General features: G+C 43.5%; 1 protein-coding gene across 1 annotated transcript in view; it reads left to right on the top strand.

The window, feature by feature from the left end:
• Window positions 1-1,509: 1,509 nt before the first annotated feature.
• Window positions 1,510-21,747, top strand: part of eif3i (eukaryotic translation initiation factor 3, subunit I) — a 34,708-nt gene continuing 14,470 nt past the window's right edge. The window contains exons 1-7 of the mRNA XM_074687377.1: window positions 1,510-1,678; window positions 1,955-2,047; window positions 2,150-2,237; window positions 2,571-2,636; window positions 2,715-2,864; window positions 6,613-6,740; window positions 16,428-16,538. Coding sequence (XP_074543478.1) covers window positions 1,676-1,678; window positions 1,955-2,047; window positions 2,150-2,237; window positions 2,571-2,636; window positions 2,715-2,864; window positions 6,613-6,740; window positions 16,428-16,538 — 639 coding nt within the window. The 5' untranslated portion in view covers window positions 1,510-1,675. The remainder of the gene's footprint in view (window positions 1,679-1,954; window positions 2,048-2,149; window positions 2,238-2,570; window positions 2,637-2,714; window positions 2,865-6,612; window positions 6,741-16,427; window positions 16,539-21,747) is intronic.

Raw genomic sequence — 21,747 nt, forward strand, 5'->3', positions numbered from 1 at the left:
AAACTCCGTTGTGTTTGTGAAGATTCATGTAAAGTCTGAGCTGCTGCAGCGTCCAATCAGAGAGTGATATTCCATATGGGGGCGTGTCTGTCAGTGAAAAGATTTCCGCAAAGCCGGCTCTCGTGTCTCCTCGATCATAGCTCCTCCGATCAGTCTCCTCTCTCCTCTCTCCTCTCAGCGCAATTATTGCTTTGGGACAGTCTTCAAAATGGCGACTGGGAAAGTACTTCCAGTGTCGTGGAGGACATAGGACAGAGGAAGCACAAAGTTAACGCATTGAGACGCACCCCAAATGCCTTTAGGCAAACCAGAGCTTTATAGTGCCATAAAGGAGGGGCTTGAAAAACAGTGGCAGGAAGAATGGAGTAATGAAGTGAGAGGGAGGCTGTATTACTTAGCACAACCATCTGTCAAAAAAAAGAGTGTGTATATGGGGAATGACAGGAGAGACACGGTCAAACTGACCCGACTGAGATTTGGACACTGGCTGTTTCCCAAAGCCCAGGTACCTTGCCTTGCCTTGGTCTGATGTGGGCGTGGGGAGGGCGTGGGCAGGCATCCACATCATCAGTTGCTGCCTAAGTGCTGTTCCAATGTTCATGTCCTCCGTTTGGTTAGCATGTGGCTAATTGACCAAGGATACACTGGTGTATCCTTTGTAGCCTTGCCGCGGCTATAAATACCCAACATGCAACGCGGGAATCTATGAAAAAGGAAAAAATGGAAGGAAAAGACGCACCAGAGAGAGACGCTCCAATTCAAATGTAAGCAACAAAATACACCTCTGAAAATAACAACTTATACCATGTCCAATACTTAACTCTTTTGTGTGTCACTCATGTAACTATAATGACTGAGAAGCTGCACCTTCAGAGTGTCAATGATGTGACAATAAAAAAGCATAAAGTGTATAAAAGGGGCAAGCCATGACAATATTTGTAGCCGCTTGAGCTCCTCCCACGTTTGTATTTAACTTTCCAAGCATTGTCCACAGTGCAACACATGTTATGTGAGACACTGTAACTCTAATGACACAAAAATTTGTGAAAGGAATCTGATTGTCAAAAATATGCCTTTGTAGGCTGTTCCATTAGCATCTTCTTTTGATCAGAGGCAGGACACTTGCCTTGGATTGGAAGGAAGTGGCTTCAAAGGCACTGCCTTCAAAGGCAAGGTACCTGGGCTTTGAGAAACAGCCACTGTGGTCTGGCCAGCTGCCTTGAAATAGTCGGGAAACATCCAGATGGGCTATGCGAGTGTGGAACAGAAGAGACTGTGGTGCATGTCCTCTTTGAATGTGAGAAATATAGGGCAGAGAGAGATCAGCTGGCTGAAGAACTGGAAGGCTTCTGAATCTCCACATTGGATTATAAAACTCTGTTCAGTCGGAGGAAGGAGAGTCGAGCTGTGGAGAGGAGAGTGCTGGCTTTCCTTCACTCCACTGGCCTCTACCGGAGGATATGAGAGAACTCTGTGCAATCCTGTTCTGAACTGTGGGGGGCAGTAATACGCAAATAGCGTCTACACTGCCGGAAATCTCACAGAGGAAGAAGAAGAAGTTCATCTTCCTCTTCCGTCTCGCTCCCGGCTGATCCAGCACGAGTTTGATCTGTTTCTGTTCTCACCAAGAGAAGAACTCACAGACCGGACCGAGAGGACCCCCGGACCAGCTAATATGGTAGGTTTACTCCTCCAAGTCTGCTACGGAACAGGTTCTGACTAGAACCAGCTTTTATTAGCGCTCAGACCCAGAGAGGAGCGGACATGAGCTAACGTTAGCCTAGCCTAGCTTAACAAAACCCGCACTGACGATAAACCTTATTGTCTCACACACACACACACACACACACACACACACACACACACACACACACACACACACACACACACACACACACACCCACACCCACCCTTCCACCTCCTTACATACAGTCGTTCTTCTTCTGGTCTACAGAAACCCATTCTCCTTCAGGGCCATGAGCGGTCCATCACTCAAATCAAATACAACAGGGAGGGAGACCTGCTGTTCTCTGTGGCCAAGGACACGGTGAGACCAGAATATGTCTTAGATATGACAGTCTGCCCGTTTTTAATGATCCAGCTGCCTCTGTAGCTTTGCTCTTCATTGGATCTCGTGTCTCTGCTGTAGGTAACAAACGTGTGGTACTCTGTCAATGGAGAGAGGCTGGGTACCTACAACGGACACACAGGAGCTGTTTGGTGTGTTGACTGCGACTGTATCCTCTGTGAATATGCCAGTGCTACCTTGCTCAATGACATCAGAATAGCCTGTGTTCGCAAAGTATCTTCAAAAAGCGTACACAGAATTGACTCCAGTCTGAAGTGTACCTCCTATGTACAGACATGTATGAGTCAAGACAAAATACAATACAATAAATTCACAAATAGAAATCAGAACTCAAATAGTAAAATGCAATAATCAGAACTTTGTACAAAAAAGAATGAACATATACACGCATTTCAGTGAAATAGTGCAAAATGAACAAAGAACATGCCATGTAGCATCTGTGACTGTTGAGTGGTGCGCTCCTTGACCTCGCCTCCTCCAGGGGACACTAAAAATGTGTTGACCGGATCAGCAGACAACAGCTGTCGACTTTGGGATTGTGAGACGGGTGAGTGAAGCCCAGAGAGCCAGAATTTTTTTATTTGAATGTTTTCTTCACCTGGCCTTGTCAATTCCTCCCCCACAGGTAAACAGCTGGCCCTGCTCAACACAAACTCTGCGGTCAGGACGTGTGGCTTCGACTTCAGCGGCAACATCATCATGTTTTCTACAGACAAGCAGATGGGTTACCAGTGTTTCCTGAACTTCTTTGACCTGAGGGACCCACAGCAGATTGGTACAGACACACACACACACTCACACACAATGGCTCTCATTTATCAAGCGTGTGTACGACTGAAAATTCTGCAGCGGGATGTGCTCAAATCCCACGCCAGCGCTCAGTCTGTGTTTTCAAGTGTCATGTCGAAAGGAAGCTTGGTGCAGCGAGAAAATCATGTCTGTGGTGGGTTATTAGATTAAATTAGATATCAGATATGACACCAAGCATGTTTCTAATATTTCACTCTTCTTTTACCAACCTGTAAAATACACAACTTCTGAAAGAGCAGCGTGAGCTGTCAGCTGATTTCTACGGATAATAAATGTGCGGATATACCATTAGGATTGTTGAACCACTCAATAGGGGTTGGACTTTGAACGAGCCTCTCCTCTATAGCAAGCTATGGAGGAGAGGCTCTTCTGTTCGTTTCTTTTTTCTTCATCATCATCTTCCAGCCAAAATTTTGATTCGCTTCAGTCCTGGGGCTTTGAGAAAACCCCCACAAATTATACATCAAAATGTGCGGCTTGATGGGGATCGGTGTGCCATGACTTTTTTCACCAATTTGCCAAATTTTGGTCAACTTATTTGCGAAAAACGGCGAAAAATCTCTCATAAGGAATGAATGGGGAGCCTAGGAATCGCTCTCTCTCTTCCCAAAATTTCCACTAGCTTTGAGATGCTAAGACTTTGGCACACTTCCACTTACAGGCACCATTTTTGCTTTAAAATGTTCACTGCACTGACTGTTCAACTCTATGGGTATGACCTTACTTTTTGATATCTATCACAGTTTTTGAGATTTTACGGTTTAAGCAATATCAACCTTTCATTTTTTGCCCTGAAACCTCAGCTCTTACAGTGTGGAACTTCTTCAGCTTGAGTGAGACAGGCTGCAGATGACAGGTTGCAACTTTCTCGAACAAATTGTCATAACTTCCAAAATCTTCACAGTAGAAATATTGAAACGTTCCCTGACTTCTCAGGAGCATTTTATCAAAAAATGTACTGTTTGGCCAAAAAATGCCCCAGTGTGAGAGAAATCCTCATTTTCTGTAATCTAGAGTAATGTTAAAATCTGACCTATATTTCTCGTCAACTTCATTCCTAACTACATTTGTAGATCTCCCTCCTGCCCTCAATTTTTATCCCAAAGACTTGGGAAGCACATCATCTTGTTCATCAGAGTCTCCAGATTCTCACAATGTTATCATTTTTCTTCTAGCCCTTAGGGTTTCAGCATAAATGTCGGTTTTTCTGACCTATGTCTTGCCCAATACTCCTGCTTTAGATCAGTGGACACAAAGGAGTTCCAAAGTGTAACTGACACATCATACTCATTGTGACATCATAAACACCATGGTAATCACACAGCTGTGTAAACTGATTGATAGAATAGAATAGAACAGAAAATACTTTATTTATCCCCGAGGGGAAATTCAGGAGTCACAGCAGCTTTCAAGAAAACAAAAGTAAGAAAGTGTATTGAAAGTGCAAAAAGGTCCGCAAGAAAATAGATGACGACAGCCCGTTCACTACTCTCCAGCCCAGCCAGTCTCCACCTCCACAGGGTCCAGGACTGAGCCTCCCCAGCAGTCTGTTCAGTCTCTGTCTCCTGGATCCTGTCTGCTCACAGCAGGTGAAGCTCCTCCAATGTGGCGCCTGCGTCAGCTCCGTCAGCCACGTCCGTGAACAGCACAATGCCACTCTGCTGCTTGGCTAGCATGGCTAGCTCGTCCATCCCACTCGAGATAGATCCCATGTTCCCAACAACGATGGATGGAAGGACAGGTCCACGTCGTCACCTCCCAGCTCACACCGAGAACCAGCACGTTGTCCTCAACTCCTCCTCCTCACCTCGAGGGAAATCATCAAGCCTTACACTAGTTAGCATTGACATGCTACAGGCTGCTAACAGCTAATTTCACATGTGAACAAGGCAGCCATGGTTACATGTAGGATCTCCAGACAAACACAGGAGAAAAGTAGTAAAAATATCACTGAAGACACAAAAAGTTTGGTGTCCATGACTAAGACAGAGTAGTGACAGCAGAGGAACAGCTGTATTGAAGCCAAAATGTAGTTTAGTTTATTAGTGTATTGTTTTGTGGACAGTCCCCTTTGATTCACTATGCAGTAAAAGAGGCAGCTTTAGTTGGTACGACTAATTTCCAGCTGTAGTCCCTGGCCAGTTGTAAAAAAGGCAGCCTACAATGTAATAATTAAAAGTTAAATACAAAAGAAAATACATAAAATGTATGGTTATACAAGGCCTAAAACAAAAGGAAGAGACATACAATTTATCACACAAAATGAGAACAGACACAAAGCAATTCATGCATTAAAAGGCAAGACTGAAACAACAAAGGGTGAAGAAATATTCAAAAAGGCCACATTTAAAGCTCAGATAAGACACTACATTAAGGCAGGCAGCAGCAATGATAATGTCACATCCAACACAGGGTTTCCCATTTGACCGAGATTAGTGTCTACACCTTTAGTTGTCTGTAAGCCACAGTTTGAAATGGGATTTAAAAGTGGAGTATTCATGTATGTCTTTGATAGTATTGGGCATTGAATTCCAATGTTGTATTGCTCTGACAGGAAGTGATTGCTGACCAAAAGTGCTCTGACTGAATGGAATTAGTAGGTCACCTCTTGTGGTGCTTCTAGTAGTCTGTATACCTTTGTATTGGACTCAGAATGAGATTAGAGGAGAAGGAGCAGTATTATGTAGAATTTTGTAAACCAGGCAGATGTTTTTGTACTCGATAACATCTTCCCAGCTCAGTAATTGACAATTATTTAATATAATGCAATGATGTGAACTGTTGGGCTTCTGGTCCAGCACTTTAAGTGTTTTCTTATAAAGAGTGGCTAATGACTTTAAGGGTGAGCTGCAAGTTTTGCCCCAGCTTGTCAAGCAGTATGTTAGATGTGACATAATCATAGCATCCATTAACAATTTGGCAGCATTTAAAGTCAGTGCATTTCTGATAAATTTAAAAATGACTAGGCTAAATTTGACTCTGCTGCACACTTGCTTGATGTGTGCTTTAAATGAAAGATTTGAATCAACAACAACACCCAGATACTTGAGTTGCAACACAATAGCAATGTTTTGACCAGAAATTGTTGTTTGGTGCAATGTTACATTGTCTTTTAGTGAAAAACATTCCTGAATTTTTATTAGTAGGAAAATGACACATACTTTAATTTCTTATAGGCAGCTGGATTAAAAAAAAGGCTAATGTTGATATGCCTCAAAAAGCTAAATATTGGACCAAAGCATTGCAACTGTGCTGGGTTTAACATTAGAAAAACACTGAAATAAATTTTGCAGATCCTAAATAAAACAAATTAAAAAAATATTATGGATGGGCATTATTTTTCACCAGGATAGGAAATTAATTTCACAAGTTAGTTCCAGTTGTTAATTGCACACTACACAAACACGTGCGTGCATTTACACACACATACAAGCACATTTTGTAGCGGACAGAGAGCTGTAAAAACACCATGAGAAACACCTCATGGCACCTTCTCAGTGAAGATGCAACACTTGCTCTTCTATGCTAGCAGCTGGATCACTCCCCTCTCAGTTTGACCTTCACCCTGACACTGGCACAGTCCTTTGTCTTAACAGTCCACAGTTGGGCCCTTTTTGTATTTGCAGTGTTGACACTTTGACAGTAGGCTGCAGACACTCTGTGGATTGTTCAGACATACAACAGTCTTTCTCTCTCACTCTCTCTTTCTGCAGAAGACAACCAGCCCTACCAGTCCATACCATGCAGTGACTACAAGATCACTAGTGCTGTCTGGGGACCTCTGGGAGAATTTGTCATTGCTGGCCACGAGAATGGGGAGATCAATCAGTTCAGTTCTAAGGTGAGAAACCTAACCCCATCTCTACCATGAGGTTCAGCTTTGTTCAACTCAGTACAGCATGCATTTTTTTGGTGTTTCCTTTGACTAATATTGGGACAGGCCCCACTTTTTGGTACCTTTATGTTGGGGTTCCAGACATACTGACCCCACAAGGTGCAGCTAGAAACACTGCAGTCCATTGATTGGTTTGAAGAATTGTCACTTCCTGTGTGACCGAGATAGATCTGTTCATGTTTTTGGAAAGTGTCCTGAGATAATGTTGGTTATGACTTTGGGCTATATAAATAAAGACTAATTGACAGCAAGGCGCCAAACAACTTAAAGCACCACTTTAACCAGGTTGATAGGTCAGAATATACTGAGCGGCTGTTTACACAACAATGAGTTTAGGGTGAAAACGCAGAAGTTTTGTTGCATTTTGGCCCGGTGTTTACACGGAAACAGAGTTATAGCCGACCTAAATCGCATACTTTTGAAAATGGCCTCCAGATTGGAATTTTTAAGAAGCGCTGCAGACTCCTTTGCTGTGTAGACAGTAAGCCCGCATTTTCAGTGGAGACACTGACGTCATGCTCCGCTTCGGGCAAGCACATACAACAGTACCACTGTAACGATCGTCACAGACTACCATGTTGTGGTAGTGCTGCTCAGTCTGCTGAATCTGCTGACTGTTTCAACATGTACATCTGTTGCTCCACTTTTGCTCTTGGCATTTGCCAAATCACTAGGGGCCAGTTGTTCAAAGAACTGAATTTGGATCAAAATGATCCGGATTTGGGAATCCCATTGCTTGCTATCCAGGATCAGGTAATCCATCTCAGTTTTATTCCAGTTTTTCAAAGCAACATTGGATTGGATCACCCTGACCCGGATACACAGTTTGAAATGACCAAATCCTGATTACCAGTGGTCTAAATGGGACAATGTATCACAATGTGGACTACCAGCTCTGTAAAGAACAACAGGTAGGGTCAATGAAGGTGTTTTTTTATTTTGAAAAGAAATGAAAAACAACTTAAACATCCACTTCTATTTTTAATTTCTTTTATGATTCGTCATCTGAGATAACTAATGAATAACAAAAATAATACACACACACACACACACACAAAAAACACTTTGTTTCTGTCTACTTTTATTTTTCTAAGGCTATAGCCCGTTTATCCTTTAATTTTGATACAAACAAATAAGTACAAATAAATGCTAGTTATTCAAGTGTGGACTCATAAAATTTATGCCTCCCTGCATAAGTCAGTGCCCTGGTTGGGGGCACCCCAAGCTAAAAAGTCTGGTCCGCCCCTGCTTGACAGAGCGCACCTCAATGCTGGTTCGTTATGTTGCTCTGGTCATCAGCGGATGGATTACTGCTGAATGGAGGATTTAGTTGGTGGAACAGAGGGAGTTGCAGGGAAAGACAGAACTCAGCTTTAGCCAGGTAAAAGTTTAACAACTTCGCAGTCATGTCTGTCCGAGCAGCACGCCGCTCTGTTCGATCGCCCCTTGTCGTCCCGTCTCCCTCCCCACAGTCTACTTTCACAAATCATGATCCATCCAAATCACCATAAGAGGGGATTTTCTACGGTAGAGTGAGGGTGTTCTGAGAAAAACTAATGTATATTTCTTTACTGTCTAAATCTCAAAATGATCAGAGTATCAACTTCGAAGAGCAGCAGGTTTTACGTGCGTCAATCACATCATCAATAATCTGCAGGTAAACGTAAAGGGTCCCGGCTATGCAGGGCCGTAACCAGGGTTTCAAAATTGGTGAGGTCCAGACCTTGACCCCCCAACCCACACCTACACCCTAACCCATGCACACAAACTTGTGTTATAAAATCAGTTTTGACCAGTAGTAGCTAAAAGTTCCTTTATATTAGACTGCATATAATCATAGTGTGAACTGATGGAGGTTTACTTTGGGTTGTTAGCGTAACAGTAATGGACAGTTGAGCAAATGAGGAAGAGAGAGATTTTCTGTTGTTCAGACTTGAGAAACCTATTCTCATTGAGACATTGAGATTAGAGGTGAAAAATCCCTTTTTATCAGTTTTTGCACAATTCACACCAAAATGTCACCTAAAATCACAAATACACTGCCAAGTTGAATGTACCACACACAGAGGGACGTATTAGCAAAAATAATGTTTTATTTGGCTGTGTCAGGCAGACAGGCAGTAAACTGTGCTTCCTCATGTGCTCCCTCTTCTGTGTTGGTCCTTTGAAATGACATAGAACACACAAACATAAGTTATAATGCTCATTCTTAGTGCAATAGGTAAATATTTTTATAATCATAACATTAATAACCTTTTGGAGTTGAAGGCTAAGTGTATTCTCCTGTGGCCAGAAGCGTCCCACCGCTTCAGGACTCTTTCCCTATCTATGCCAACTCTCCAGTGGACGTGCATGAGAGCCAATCCAGTCAGTGTGTCATCCGACATGCTGGCTCTCAGCCATGTCTTCAATCTCCTCATAGCTGAAAAGGACCTTTCACAGGCACATGTTGTCACTGGGATTGTGAGGAATATTCTCAGCATGCGCTCTACATTTGGAAAAAAGATCATGCTTGTGTTCTGGAGAGTAGGGTTGCACGATATACCGATACTTAGAAAGTATCGATACTCCCTGTTTTCAAAAAGTAAACAATACCACGTGTTTTAAGTATCGATACTCCAAGCCAATTTTTCGTCTGAATCAGAGACGTTTTGACTCAGGCACCCTGTGAGTCTGCAGCCACCGAGCTGGGTCCACTCTCCTCTCTGAGGAGTAGGCGGAGACTTGCTCTCTTTCCAAAGTGTGTGTGTTGTTGTGAAGTTGGACAGTGAGCCTGTATTAGCTTCACGTGTCGATGCTTGGCCGTTTTCTGTCCGACGACGTTGTTAACGTGCATCTTAATTATCCGATCTCGCGCTGACTACCTCACTGTTTGATTTCTTAAGCTGGATGCAAACGTACAGACGAAGTTACAGACATGGGTTCAAGTTTCAGCGCTCCTGTGAACCGGCAGCAGCTTGTCAAAAAAGCCAGTGCATGGAGCGAAATCTGGCATTACTCTGCTTACGAAGCCGACAGTCGGGCGGCTTTGTAAGCTAATGCACGTTTCAAAGCCCGCCTGTAAAGCTCACTACCGACACACACGGAGGAAACACTACAAACATGATGAAGCAGCATCCTCACCTCCTTAAAGAGCAAGAGTGACAGATTCAAACGACGTGCCCAAACACAAAAGTCAAACGAGTGTCAATTACTTTGTGACAAGAAAACTAGTTCACCACGATTTGTACGACGAATAGTCAGCGTCATAAACAGATGAGCTGCGTGGAGCAGGCTCAGCCCTGAATCAGAGCTGTGGTGTTGACACACTTAAAATCAGTGACCAGTAGTTTTCTAACTTTAACAATGATAAAAGCCTATAGGAGACACTAAAGTGTTGCATCTGTGAAAAAGCTTAAATAACACAGGTACAGTATTTTTTTTAGAGTATTCATGTTAAAAGGGTACTTTTCAGTGTATCCATACACAGTGTTTGTTGATCAACACACAGTGTGAACTAAACTCCAGTGTGCTGAGCATGAAAACACTAGATGGCTGTTAAAGTCTGGCATTGTTATTTTACCTGCTCATTTCTGTACAACAATTACTATTTTCTGGTTTTCTATTTAGTTGAATTATTCTTGAGAATAATAAATGAGTTTAGGTTCCCTCTAGGAACTGATTCTGCATGTAATCTATAATACTTTGTGTGTGTGTTTTCTGAAATATTAGCACAATTTACAAATCTCCCTTAGCCCCACAGACACACAAACAGATGTCAAAAAACTCGCTTGAGGCAGCCTTCTCTTCAAGCTGTTTATTTTATTCATTTTCTCATATTTTAAGTTTGACATGGTATTGTTTGAGTATCGATATCGAATTTTTTTAGGCAAGTATCGTATCGAATCATAATTTTGGTATCGTGACAACACTACTGGAGAGTGCCCAGCACTGTGGATGGCAGGGGCTCGGTGCTGGTCTGGAATTTATATCTCCAGCGTTTGAGCTCTTGTTCCACAGTCGCAGCATCAGGTAGGTCTTGGTGGTACCACTTGATGAGCTCTGCCTCCCTTTCTTCAGTGAGCTTTTCCAGATCTGCTGGTACCAGGTATGCTGCCATCATGGCTGGCTTTTTTCTTGGAGCAAACCTGCGTTCCAGTTCACTGATGATGTGGTCAGCAAAAGGATAAAATAGATTTACCCTGTAGTGTGTTTCCACTGATTCAGAGGGAATGTTTGCTCTGAAAATCTGTTTAACAGAGATTCTATGTTTGCTTGGGACCATGTCGACAGATTTAGCCAGGTCAGTTGCCTTTTGAAAGCACAAACTGAAACTTTGCTCAGATCTCTGTTGGGCTATGACATCACAGACATTTCTGGCCTCTTGATATGCAGAAAGTATGTCCAGGTTACTAGCCTGCAGTTGTTTTGTGAGGGGCTGCATAAAACCTAGGACATAGCTTGTGATCACAGCTGTGATGATGGTCTTAAAGGATTCAATACTTTGCCGTAGGTTATAGGCTTTACCAGAGATGGAGGTGTGTTCAGTTTCCATGGTCTTCAAAGCAGAATGGACAGCACTGAACATTTCCACAAAAGCACTTAATGTTGTTGCTCTAGTGCCCCACCTGGTGTCTGAAATCAAAGGTATTTTTGCTGTCCTCACCCTGGATTGATCACCTGTACACTGTTCCTGCAAGGCAGCTTTTCTTGCACCTGTAGCTGAGAAAAATGCAGCAATATCCTCAGTAACAGTCATGGTGTTCCTTACTACAGGGATATCAGCACATCCATGTACCACTACCAAATTGAGAGCATGGCTCCTACAGTGGGTGTACACTGCCTTTGGGTACTGCTCCTGGATTCTGGTTTGGACCCCACTCACTTGTCCACTCATTGTGGAGGCTCCATCATACCCCTGAGCTCTGAGTAAACTGGCCTCAAGACCAATCTCTGTGAGCTGCCTGAGAATAGCTGCACTGATGGTGGCTGCATCTCGTTTGGGGAGGGGACAGAAACCAGTGAAGTCCTCCCTTATCTCAGTTGTCTTGTCCTTGTCTTTGACATAACGGATGCATATTGACATCTGTTGTGTGCCACTAATGTCCATGGATTCATCTGCAAGGACAGAAAAGAACTTGGCCTCCTTTACTTTTTTTAGCAAGGTATCTCTAATATCAACACCACAGCATTCTATAAGCTCATTTTGAACTAATGGTGAGAGGTACATGGCATTTTTTGGTGCAGTCTGAAGGTGTTTTTTAGGGGTAGAATCAAATTCTGATTTCCAATGGCGGAAATTCCTTGTCTCAGTCTCCCCCTCCCAGCTCACCCGGAAAGACACATTTCTCTGGCCAAGGCATACAATAACGTCTAGAATAGATAGGAGAGCCTGGCGATTTTTTCTCACCTTCTCTTCATAGTTTGTGCTGATTGTTGAGCTTATATTCCCCCCTATGGCAACAAAGTTTTCTGCCATTTCTGTGGCTTTTTGATGCCCAATAGATAAGCTGTGTTTTGGGAGGATACCTCTTTTTTTCCCCCAATGGTGTTTTTCCAGTCAGTGAAGCCTTTTGTAACAAAACTAAAGTTTGAGCACTTGACATTATTGAAGGCAAGGCAATGAGCACAATATGCAGCATCTTCCTTAGCCGAGTACCAAAGCCATTCATATTTTTTTTCCCAAAAGACATTATATTTAAGCAGCTTTGCTCCAAAATTCCTAGTTAAAATGTCCTGTGGCTACCCACTTATTTTGGAGCAAAAATATTTTGTCGGTGTCTGTTAACATGATACCCTGCATGATTTTATTTTTGAAATTCACAGGATCTAAAGGGTCCAGGGCAACTGCTTCATGCTCTGTCACTCTATTCTGACTGTTCTCTCCTGTCTGTTCTCTTTCTGCTGTCAGTGTTGGTCCTCTCTTAAGATCCTCTCCTCCTCTTTGTTCTCCTGTCTGTTCTCTTTCTGCTGTCAGTGTTGGTCCTCTCTTAAGATCCTCTCCTCCTCTTTGTTCTCCTGTCTGTTCTCTTTCTGCTGTCAGTGTTGGTCCTCTCTTAAGATCGTCTCCTCCTCTCTGTTCTCCTGTGTTCTCTTTGGTAAAATGGTAAATGGACTTGAGCTTATATAGCGCTTTTCTAGTCATGGACCACTCAAAGCTGCTTTACACCACAGGTCACACTTACCCATCCACACCCATTCGCGCTCACATTCACACACTGATGGATCCAATTTTACTATGATAGCAATCCACCCTTATCTCTAATACAGTCACGCTCTTTCATACCCATTCACACACCACCGATGCAGCAGTGGGAGCAGCTAGGGGTTAGGTGTCTTGCGCAAGGACACATCGCCATGTGTCGCCCAGAGCTGGGCTTGACCCTACAACTTTCCGATCACCGACCAAGCGCATTCTTCAACTGCGCCACTGACACCCCGCCCTTTCTGCTGTCGGTGTTGGTCCTTTCTTGAGTTTCTCACCTCCACTCTGTGCACTTAGTTCTTTTTTTAGTTCTACCACCTGTTTTCTCTGTTCTTCTTTTTGTTCTCATTGTTTTTCCACTCTGACTTATCCCTTGACTTCTCTGTTCTCCATTATTGTCTCCTGTGTCTTCTTGTGCCTCTTGTCTCTCCTCCTTTCTCCTCTCGTCATTTTGTTTTGCTCTGTCCTCATCACACAGCCTTGTTTTTTTTAACAAACAAATCCAGTGTATTTTGTCTGTATCTTTTCCTATTTGGCATTTTTGCCTTTTGCTCTTCTGACTTGCTTTTTTCTGTGGGGGGAGGGGGGTCAAGGAGGTTGATTAGACCCTATAGATTATGCTTCATTTTAGGATCATTTAACTTACATTTTTATCTATCTATCTATCTATCTATCTATCTATCTATCCATCTATCTATCTATCTATCTATCTATCTATCTATCTATCTATCTATCTATCTATCTATCTGCATAGATACATATACATACTTAATAAAATAGTAAAGGCCCACATTACTTTGCTGTGATATGATCTGTAAACAAAACAATCTGTTTTAAAAAACGGAGACAGTCAGTTCTTGTCATAAAAGCAGCACAGAAAATTCCACATTGGATAGAATAAATGGAAATGCAAACTAAATCAGTATTGTCAACATATCAATAAAAAATAACTGTGTTTTAACTAGTGAGCTTTATCTTTTTGAACTGTATGCTTTGAGTATGTTGCCATGATTACCTTACGGTTATGCCAGTCCAGCACTTTAAACTGGCATCGGGGGGAACTGTCGTCAGGCAGTTTAACCGTAACGTCTTTTACGTTTAAAGTGGGTATAAACCCAGTCTGGATCAGTATTCACACAGACCATGGGATATAATGAGATGAATTAAATCCGGCTGAAATATTCTGCGGGTTTGGACCTCGAATCAAACCCCCAGCTTCTTCCTCCTCTTTCTAAAGAGTGATAACAGACCGAAAATAATGGACCAGTCTGCGTGAAGGTTTACAAGACACTGTCAGATCATGTTGGTGGAAAACACACGAAGGTCTGGCTTCATTTACAGTGGGCTGCTTGTTTAAAAAAAAAAATAATAAAGAATCTGTCACTCACCTCACGGGGTCGTTCTCTGCTTCCTGTCAAGCGTGCTCAGAGTCACTGCGATTACAGGCTTCGTCAGATAACTTCCTGGATGCCGCGGTTTCAAAATAAAAGCTCCCCTGTGTTTATATGTTTGATGCGCCAATTGGGGCTTGTTTTATTTTTTTTTTCACTGAAATTTTTACCTCGGTGACCTCATAGCTGGTTACAGCCATGCGGCTATGTGAATGTTTCAGTCAAAGATCTCAATTAAACTCCTGAAAGGAGACTGATAGAAAACAGAGGATTGGAGGAAAGGGATTGAACATTTACTGATGAGTGGTCTAGTTTATATCAACCTCTTTGGGCTGTTGATACAGACTATAAGGAACACGTGTCCGTCAAGGTGCTGGGTGGTAAAGATGCACAAGAACATTGTTATGACATTTAGGTTTCTGTTGTTTTGTTAGTGAACTGTTAAAGCATGCTGCACACAAGGGGAGTCAGTGCTTGCTGCGGTATAAAAGGTGTGCAATAGCGGGGGAGAAAAAAATCAAATTTTCATTTTTTAAATCGTCCTCAAGGAAAATTCAAATTAATCGATATAACCGATATATCACCCAGGCCTACGGCATACTCTTGAAGAAAATGAACATACTTGAAAGATCCTGCTTATTCTTTTCTGTTGTTATGTCATCATCTTTAAGCGTCACCTGTTAGGCTCCTTTGAATAAAACGCAGCTGTCCATCATCGCACACACATCTATCAAACCGGCTTCATCTACGCTCTCTTGATAGAGACCCCTCAACCTCTAGGTCACAATGATCTAAGAAATTGAATTATAAAATCGGAATCAGCCCGTAGCCCGTCAGATTCAACTTCTCTTTATTTGATCTATGTTATCAAACAGAATATTGAAAACGAACAGATTTTCATTTGTTTGAGTTCATTTTGAAAAGGAAAAAATGAAACTAACCATTTTTCAATGTCTTCTTTTTTTATTCATTTTTGAATATAAATTGCATGAATGATACACAAATTCTTCTGGACAAGACAGTTATAGCGCCAGATACAGGTCTGGTATGCTTACTACAGTGTATTCAGTCCCTCAGCGTTTTCATGTAAACACAGATTTTTTTCATTACGTTTTTACTGCATTTTAGCATTTTAGGATGAAATGTTGTGTAAACAAGGCCCGAGTGCACCTTAAATCTGTTTATAACTTTGAATCAACTTTCTTCTACTTTTTTTTACAATGTCAAGATAATAATCCTCCTCCTTTTATCTGGGGTTGGGATCACCAAAAATTACCAAAAGAGACAAGTATGAGCGCGATTCATTTGCATGCAGATGTCTTCCCAGGCTGCTGCTTACGTCTTTGATGATGCGTCTGTCTGCGTGCTCGTTTTAGTGCATGAAGTGTACCATGCCAAAAAGCTCACCTCTCTTGAGTGTGCCAAAGCAGGGAAGATGATTGAGCCTAGGCACTGCATGCTTGCGGTCCCGCTGGCCAAAGAACTGGACTTTGGGGTTGAAACGGGCTTGGGAACGGTATGTATGGCCAGTGTGACAACGTTCTGTGACAAGCTGCTGCGTTTGTGTGGCGGACTTGTCTGAGTGTTTTGGATAGTGGAGGGGCTCAGCACAGGGCTTAGTGCCCGTCATTGAGAACTAGGGTGTGTTGGAGATCACCACATGCTTTCACTTCAGTCTCCAAACTCCAGAAAAGTCACTAGATTTGGTGGAAGTTGCTTTTTTCCCTCAAAAAAGACGCAAGAGGGGTCTAAAATGTCACTAAATACGCTGGCAGAGCTGATTAGTTGGCAACAACTTGCATGCCACAACCGAGTGTAACATTACAGCCAACCATCGGATCACTGACCGCATGAATTATGCTTTGGGCAAACTTGGCACTGAAATGATGCCAGCCCCGGCCTAGCTGTGTAATGCCATAAAATGAGCTGGAAAGAAAATTCATACGGAAAGAGACAGAGCATCAGAACATTTACGGAAATAGGTCCAACTGTATCAGTTGAATAAAAAACTGATGTGTTCTGATCTTCATTTTAACCTAATGCTGTATTCATTCACAGACTGGAGAGATCCAGAAGAAGGCTAAGGAGCACACCAAACAGATCAATGACATCCAGACGTCTCTGGATCTCACCATGTTCATCAGTGCCTCCAAGGACAACACTGCCAAGGTAAGAAGTTGCTCTGCTCCCCTGGGACTCACCCTGACACAAAAGCAAAGCTGTGGTCCAGCTTAGCATGTAGAGTCAGTATTGCGCAAAAGATCACGTGCTCTTTCATGCACGGTGAAGTCCCGCGAGGAGAAATATGAACCCAAGGATGTTAAAACGACATCCCATCATGAAAATGAGATAAATGAAATAAGTCTATTTAATCTGTTAGATTAAAAAACAAGGTATAGATCTGATTTATAAGAGAGGGAACTCTAAATCACCTTTGCTGTGATCTTGCGCTATATGGAAAATAAAATTAACTTGACTTCCAGGGGGGTGGGGGTGAAGATGACATAAGCTGTTTAGTATTTTCAGAGGTTTAATCACCTGAAACAACTTGAACTTCAACTTAAAATATTGATAGTGAAATAGTCAGTGATAATAGTTGTGTGTGTGTGTGTGTGTGTGTGTGTGTGTGTGTGTGTGTGTGTGTGTGTGTGTGTGTGTGTGTGTGTGTGTGAGCGAGAAAGAGAAATTCTATTAGTTTTGTTGCAGGGAAGCGCGTTGAGATGATGGCAAGAAAAGGTGTGTGTGTGCACGTGTGCTTGTGTAGGCTACATGAGAAACTGCAGAAACTGACAGCAAAGCACCATCTGAGAGTAAACTAAAGAGCAGTAATAGCTGGTAAACTACTAAGTTGTTGTACTCAGCCTGTTTCTGTGTAGATACAGTTCTTTTGCACTGACGTCATGATTTGGGTATGCGCAGCCACATTGGAGGTACCTAAATGTAAACATTGAATAGACGGAGACAGAAGAGCGGGTCAAAACAAATGGACAAACTAATCATAGAGATGATCGTTACTGACAACCAACCATTCACGCTGCTGTCCGATTTTGGCTTTAAGCGCCTGATGGCTGCAGCATTGAAAAGTGACAAGTATTACCGAACTGAAAAGCTGCAGGAAGTTCACCAAAAGGTTGTAGAAAAGATCGAAGCCCTGATTCAACCAGAGAATGCTGATCGCCTAAAATGCCATTTCACTGATGCTGAATGGACAAGAAAGCAGGTCGTCTTAAATACGAAAGCGATACATGGGTCCCACACTGGAGAATACTTGAAAGAAACATTTCTCAGTATGCTTGAGGACTGGAAGATAAGAAAAGACTGTGTACCACTAGTGCTTCGGGACAGTGGAGAAAACATTGTAAAGGGAATGAGGCTAGTTGAACTTCCAGCTCTCAGCTGCACAGCACACACCTTGCAACTTGTTGTGAATGACAGTCTGTCAAGTCAAAGAGCTGTCATAGATGTCATTGCTATACTTAAGAAGTGTGCCACACATTTCCATCACTCCATTTTGGCCAAACAGCGTTTGTGAGACATTCAGAGGGAACTTGCCCTGCCAGAGCAAAACATAATCCAGGCTGTTCCGACAAGGTGGAACTCAAAGCTCCACATGCTGCTAAGAATGCTGGAACAAAAGCTTGCACTTACCATCTATTGTAGTGAACATGGAGGATTTGCAAGTCCAACTGCTCACCAGTGGGACCTCGTGTCCAATCTGATTGAAACTCTTCTCCCAATAGAGGAAGTGACACTTCATGTGAGCCACAGCAACTCCTCAGCATCCTGCATCATTCCAAGCCTGGCTGTGCTGAAGATCCTACATCAAGATACTGAGGGGCCCTCCACAAAAGGTATCAGTACGCTCAGGCAAGCCATGAGAGAGAGCCTGGGCAAGAGTTTCTCAACAGTAGAAGACACAAAAACTTTGGTGCTGGCCTGTCTCCTAGATCCACCTTTTAGCTGGATTGATACATTTTAAACTGGGCCTCAGTTCTCAGCCACAAGAACAATCATTTCGGCTGATTTTAGTACATAATTTCTGCGGCTCGTCACCTCGGCGCCAACAAGACCCGGAAGAGTGGGTCTAAAAGCTTTTAAAATCTCTAAATGGCTGTGTGTGTGGAATGCAAAAGAGAAAACTCACGGCTGGAAGAAAAACTCTCCCGTTTGCAAAAGGATGTCCGGGAAAAGGACAAGCTGCTGGAGGGCTTTATATCCATAGCCTCGGCTCAGGCAAAACACATTTCACTTATGCAGGCCTCCAGGATCTCCGGCCTGTCGCCCTCAGCTCTGGCTCCACAGCTGGTCTCGGCCTCCGCTGCCACGCTACCCTGGGTAGTCTCCCTGCACTCCTCCGCCAACGAGCCAGCCGAGGGCCCGGCACGATCAATCCGCTCCCCCGCGCCGCGGCACTGTGCGGAGCCGGCAGGCTGCTACACCACCTCTCCCAACACGGACGGGGTCAGTCAGGGTCTGAGGCCGCCGGAGGACTCCGATGCTGTCATGGAAGGGGGATTCCCATCGCACCCTGCCCACTGCTCTACACCGAAGCCGCAGGGGCACCAAGCCTGGTCTGAGGTTGTGCAACGCGGACGGAGGACCATCGCGGTGGGGGGAGCGCCTTCACCACCTCGCCTCTCCCTTTCCAACCGCTTCTCGGCCCTGAAAGATGGGGCTCAAGTCCGCGCCGCTGATCCTGCCCCTGCACGGGCTCCTCCATCCCCGTCAGAATCAGCACAAGTGGAGGCGGCTCCCTCCTCTGCTGCGTCGGCTCCGCGGATGGCCACCTCGAGCCAGGCTGCGCCACGCTCCTCGACCGGGATGCAGCGCCGCCGGCTGCTTAAGGAGGCCGTTTCCAGACGCTTGGGGGTGCTCCCCCCGTCTTCAAACACCCTCACTCCACCTGGTACGTCGGCGTCAACCTTCGCACATGTGAAACACCCGATCTCTGAAGGCATCACCGCGCGCTCTTCATTGCGCTCTTCTCCTCGTCCTCTTCTCCCCCCCACCACGTTGATCATCGGAGACTCCATAACCAGGTACATCAGGTTTTTTAACGCCATCACTCACTCTTTTCCTGGTGCCACCGTTCCCGTTATTCTGGACAAACTCCTCCATTTACTCCCCTCCCTCCCCTCCTCTGTCTCGAAGATCGTGGTGCACGTCGGCTCTAATGACACCTCCAAAAAGCAGTCCGAAGTCACAAAGAGTGATTTTAACTTGCTTTTTAACGTTCTCAAGGACACTGGAAAGACAGTTTTTATCTCTGGCCCGATCCCCACACTTGGTCGTGGAGCAGAACGTTTTAGCAGGCTACTCAGCCTCCACATCTGGCTTCAACTCACCTGCCCCACCCTCAACTTTTATTTTATTGACAATTTTGATCTCTTCTGGGACCGAGCATCCCTTTTTAGACATGATGGGATCCATCCCAACAGGCGGGGTAGCCAAATGCTTTCGCACAATCTCCAGTACAAAATCCACTCCTCACCGGTTTGACAGTCTGCTCTCAGCAGCTCATCCTCCCACAAACAGGTCACCCCCTCCCCTCCGCTCAGTATCACCTGTTCATCACAAAGCACACCAATAATCCCCGCCCACTCACCTGCCAATCCCCCTTTTCCCCTGCTCCCTAAGTTTGGTTACATCAGCAGTTCTTTAATTCCTGTTCACATCACCTCCTCTCGTCCTCACTTTCACCCTGTCAGGAACTGTATCCCCTCAAACCTCATCCTCATTCCCCTGCTTCCACAGCTACCCCGCCCTGCTTTTAACAGCAAACCTGCAAACTGTGGACTTTTAAACATCAGGTCACTCAATAACAAAACATTTTTATGTCATGATTTTATTTCCCAATACTGCTTGGACTTTTTTATTTTAACAGAAACTTGGCTCACTCCGGACAGTTACACCTCTCTCATTGAAGCTACCCCCCCTGGTTTTACTCACCTCCATCAACCCCGGCTGTCAGGTCGGGGAGGGGGGGTGGCTGTCATATACAAGAAGGATTTTAAATGCACCCCCATCACCCTCAGTACCTTCAGTTCATTTGAGCACCTTGCTGTTATTGTTCAATTGAAAGACCCTGTCCTGATTTTAGTCATCTATAGACCTCCAAAACCTAACACTGTTTTTATTCAAGAGTTTTCAGAGTTTTTATCCCTTATTATGTGTAAATTTGATAAAATTCTTATTGTAGGGGATTTTAATGTACACGTTTGTTGTCCCTCTCATCCAATGACCGCTGATTTTATTGAAACTCTGGACTCTTTTAATCTAACCCAGGCAATACAGGAACCAACCCATGTAAAGGGACATTGCCTAGATTTGGTTTTATCTTCTGGACTTAGTCCTGTTGGGTTTTTAACTAAGGATATCTGTGTGTCAGACCACAAACTGGTTTTATTCTCTGTGGTTTTATCCCAGCCTTCTTTTACCGATCATACTCCAGTTTTTCGAAGGGTTTTCAATTCAATGTCTGCTAGCAAGTTTTCGGAGCTTTTTATTTCTGCATCTTTAACAGCCTTCAACCCAGATCTCAATCCTGTTTTTAACACAGAAGAGCTTGTCTCTCTTTTTAACAGCACTTGTGGAACCATCCTGGACTCTGTAGCTCCTCTAAAGGCAAAAAGCTCTAATAAAGAGCCCCAGCCTTGGCTTACAGAGTCCACACATTTTTTAAAGAGATTATGTAGAAAAAACGAACGAAAATGGAAAAAGACTGGGCTGGTGGTTTTTCACAACATCTGGAAAGAATCCATGAAAAACTACCAGAGGGCTGTTAAAGATGCAAGGGCAGCATTTTATTCTAATTTGATTTTAGTCAATCATTCTAACCCCAGAGTTTTATTTAAGGTTTTAGATTCCCTCACTAACCCCTCCCCCTCTTATTTTACTGACGCTTCTCAGGACACGTGTGAGAAGTTTTTAACTCATTTTACGAACAGGGTAATGGACATTCGGCAACAGATCTCTCCTCCTGATCTCCGGTTAGCATTAAGCAGGAAAATTCTTCATTATTTCAGCAATTTTGAGCCGGTGTCCTTATCCTTTTTATCAGATATTTTAGCCCATATGAAACCAGCTACGTGCAGTCTTGATTTTATCCCCACCAGATTTCTCAAAGAGGTTTTTCAAACGGTTGGACCCAGTATTTTATCTATCATTAATAGTTCTTTGTCAGAGGGAGTATTTCCCTCTGCTTTCAAACACGCTGTCGTCCAACCCCTTTTAAAGAAACCAAACCTTGATCCCACTGATTTTAACAATTTTAGACCGATTTCAAAACTTCCATTTTTATCCAAACTTTTAGAGAAGGTGGTTTCTTCACAGCTTTTAAGTTTTATGTCTGAAAACAACCTCTTTGAGAAATTCCAGT

Source organism: Halichoeres trimaculatus, unplaced genomic scaffold (genome assembly GCF_033239565.1).
Source record: "Halichoeres trimaculatus isolate MK-OKI-2021-1 unplaced genomic scaffold, fHalTri1.1 fHalTri1_scaffold_14, whole genome shotgun sequence".
In the NCBI taxonomy this organism is placed as follows: domain Eukaryota; kingdom Metazoa; phylum Chordata; class Actinopteri; order Labriformes; family Labridae; genus Halichoeres; species Halichoeres trimaculatus.